We start from the raw sequence: 2,500 nt of genomic DNA on the forward strand, positions 1-2,500 counted from the left end.
TTTCCATACTGTTTGTACACGCACCATTTGAAGAGGTAAATTGAGGGTATCATTATAATTATCCTTATAGTGCTTAATGTTATCACCTAATATACGTTTCTTTTACACCAACTCTAAAGGCAACTGTCTACAAAAAGTTGGCGTCAAGATTGGCGACACGAGAGACACCCTCGGCCAAGGAAGGTTCTGGCAGCGACACCCGGCGACAGTAATGAAGGAACCACTTGGGAGAACGAAGCACTCACGCTACCCTATTACCCAAGTAGGTGTCCGTGTGAGAGAGTGAACAGATGGGGGATTTGGGCGTTTCGAGATGGAGTGCATGATGAATGTGGGTCAACTCAAGTGTGTGTGAGTGAGTGCGAGTAAATGAGAGGATGAGTAATGGTCAGTGGTTAAATACATGATTAGGTGAATGGGTTATTCAAGTGTGGATGGACGGCTGGCTGGATGGGTGAGGTGGGTGTTTGGGTGAGGAAAATGAGTATGCAATGATCTGGTGGCACAAAGAATGAGTGAGTTTAGGTGATTTGAGTGAATTAGCATTTGAGTGTGTGTGAGTGAGTAGTAAAGTGATTTAGCGAGACTAATGGATGTCAGTGAGGAAGCAAGAAAAGATAGATGATTAGGTTGAATGTTAAACCACTAAGTGAATTGCGTGTGTGTGTGTGTGTGTGTGTGTGTGTGTGTGTGTGTGTGTGTGTGTGTGTGTATGTGTGAGTGTGTGTGTGTGTGTGTGTGTGTGTGTGTGTGTGTGTGTGTGTGTGTGTGTGTGTGTGTGCGTGTGCGCGCGCGCTAATGAAGGTGAACGCTAAAGGTTGGCTAGGTGACGTGAGCGGGAATGAGCTCAAAAGCCACTAATCGGCAATAGAACAAGGGGGCACTGTAAACACTCTATGATTTGCCATAGCATAGCCTATTGCCCCTCTTCAGTCATCTGTGAAGTGGGTATAACTCTGGTATGCAGAAAACCCGTAACAGATGACCCAACCTCCATCTCCTGCTCATCACATGGTAATCACAGAGACAGTTGATTTTTCCTTTGGATCAAGCGTAATCAGTAACTCCATGAGGGGATCAGTGAGCAAGCGTCAATGTGTGTTTAATAATTAAAGGTGTGGGTATAGGATGTCTGCAGTAGGTGAAGCTCGTGATAATTCTACCAGCATAAAAGATACAACCCCTTATCATCTAACACTCTTCTCCCTCCTTTCCAACAGGGGGACAACCCATACGACTGCTGCTCAAACACGCTCATCAGTTTCCACAAGCTGTCAGTAGAAGAACTCTACATGCTGGATTACCTCATCTACAAAGTCCGAGTGTTTGGGCATATCCCTCTCTTGCCCCTAAAAGCAGCACTGCCGCCGAATCTAGATGTCGTTCCGGAAAAGGTAAATATTACTCTCTTCTTTAAAGGTTATAGATTTGTTCGTGTGATGGTGGTGAATATAATGTTGTACTTAATTGAATGTCTTCTTGTTTATTTCTTTGTTCATTTTTTCACAGACGATTCAGAAATTCCGTGAGTACGAGGACCTGAAAGAGTCCACCACAGAAACAACGGAGACTGAGACATTGTAGGAATTGTGATAATTGTTATGAATAAGATTATATTTCTATAATTTTTAATGTGAATATTATTACAAAAAGATTTAAATAGTGGTATCATAATTGATATTGTTTATCATTATCATCAAAAATGTTACAAACATTTACATGTTTTGTGTGAACAGTGCATATATATATTACCATCATCATCATCAGGGCTAATGCCAAGGCCCGAGGCCCATCTCTAGCTCCTAGCGACAGTTCCGATCGAGCTGTCAAGCCATGACTCGTCCACTCAGGATTGATTGGCAGGGTTATGATTGGCAGGGTTATCCACAGGGAAACAAGCTAGTGCCTGTGTTATGCAAGTAACAGGTCCCATGCCGGTCTCACGGTGTAGCCATCGGTTGGACACATGGTCCTGCAAGTTGTACCCCATGATCCTGCATAAGCACTTGTTACAAAAGGCATTAAGACGAGACTCCAAGGCACTAGACAGCATCTAGGTTTCTCTTGTGTAGAACTGGCAGTATCAGATCCTTGAAGACATGTGTTTCTGCATATGTACCGACATCATGCGCCCGTGAGAGGGGGAGGCTCAGAAGGGCACCACTCGCTGCCCAGCCCAAACGATTGTTACCTCGTCCATGGGAGGACCGAAGGCCTAAATACCCTCCAGAAGACTCTCGAAGACAGCGTGCAGCTTGGGCACATGAGCTTAGCTTGCCCTCCGTCTTGCTCACAGGGCTTTTATTTTTATTATTTTTATTTATTTATCTACTTATTTTTTACTCTTTAGGGTCGTTGTGGTTTTATGGGTGGCAGATATGGGGATATCATGGCCAGACCCAAGAATGATGTTTTTAGTGTGATAAAAGGGGAGACATTGTCATCTATATGTAATAAAAATAAATTGGAATCTGTTGGTTTTCTTTATATCTTTCTTGGT

At 43.4% G+C, this 2,500-nt stretch overlaps 1 protein-coding gene across 1 annotated transcript in view; it reads left to right on the forward strand.

Annotated features, from left to right (window-relative positions):
* Nucleotides 1–2,500, forward strand: part of LOC125030465 — a 35,402-nt gene that overhangs the window by 18,620 nt on the left and 14,282 nt on the right. The window contains exons 8-11 of the mRNA XM_047620504.1: nucleotides 120–262; nucleotides 1,221–1,394; nucleotides 1,510–1,580; nucleotides 2,073–2,259. Of these exons, the coding sequence (XP_047476460.1) occupies nucleotides 120–262; nucleotides 1,221–1,394; nucleotides 1,510–1,580; nucleotides 2,073–2,259 (575 nt within the window). The remainder of the gene's footprint in view (nucleotides 1–119; nucleotides 263–1,220; nucleotides 1,395–1,509; nucleotides 1,581–2,072; nucleotides 2,260–2,500) is intronic.

The sequence above is a fragment of the Penaeus chinensis genome, chromosome 11 (assembly GCF_019202785.1).
Source record: "Penaeus chinensis breed Huanghai No. 1 chromosome 11, ASM1920278v2, whole genome shotgun sequence".
Classification (NCBI taxonomy): domain Eukaryota; kingdom Metazoa; phylum Arthropoda; class Malacostraca; order Decapoda; family Penaeidae; genus Penaeus; species Penaeus chinensis.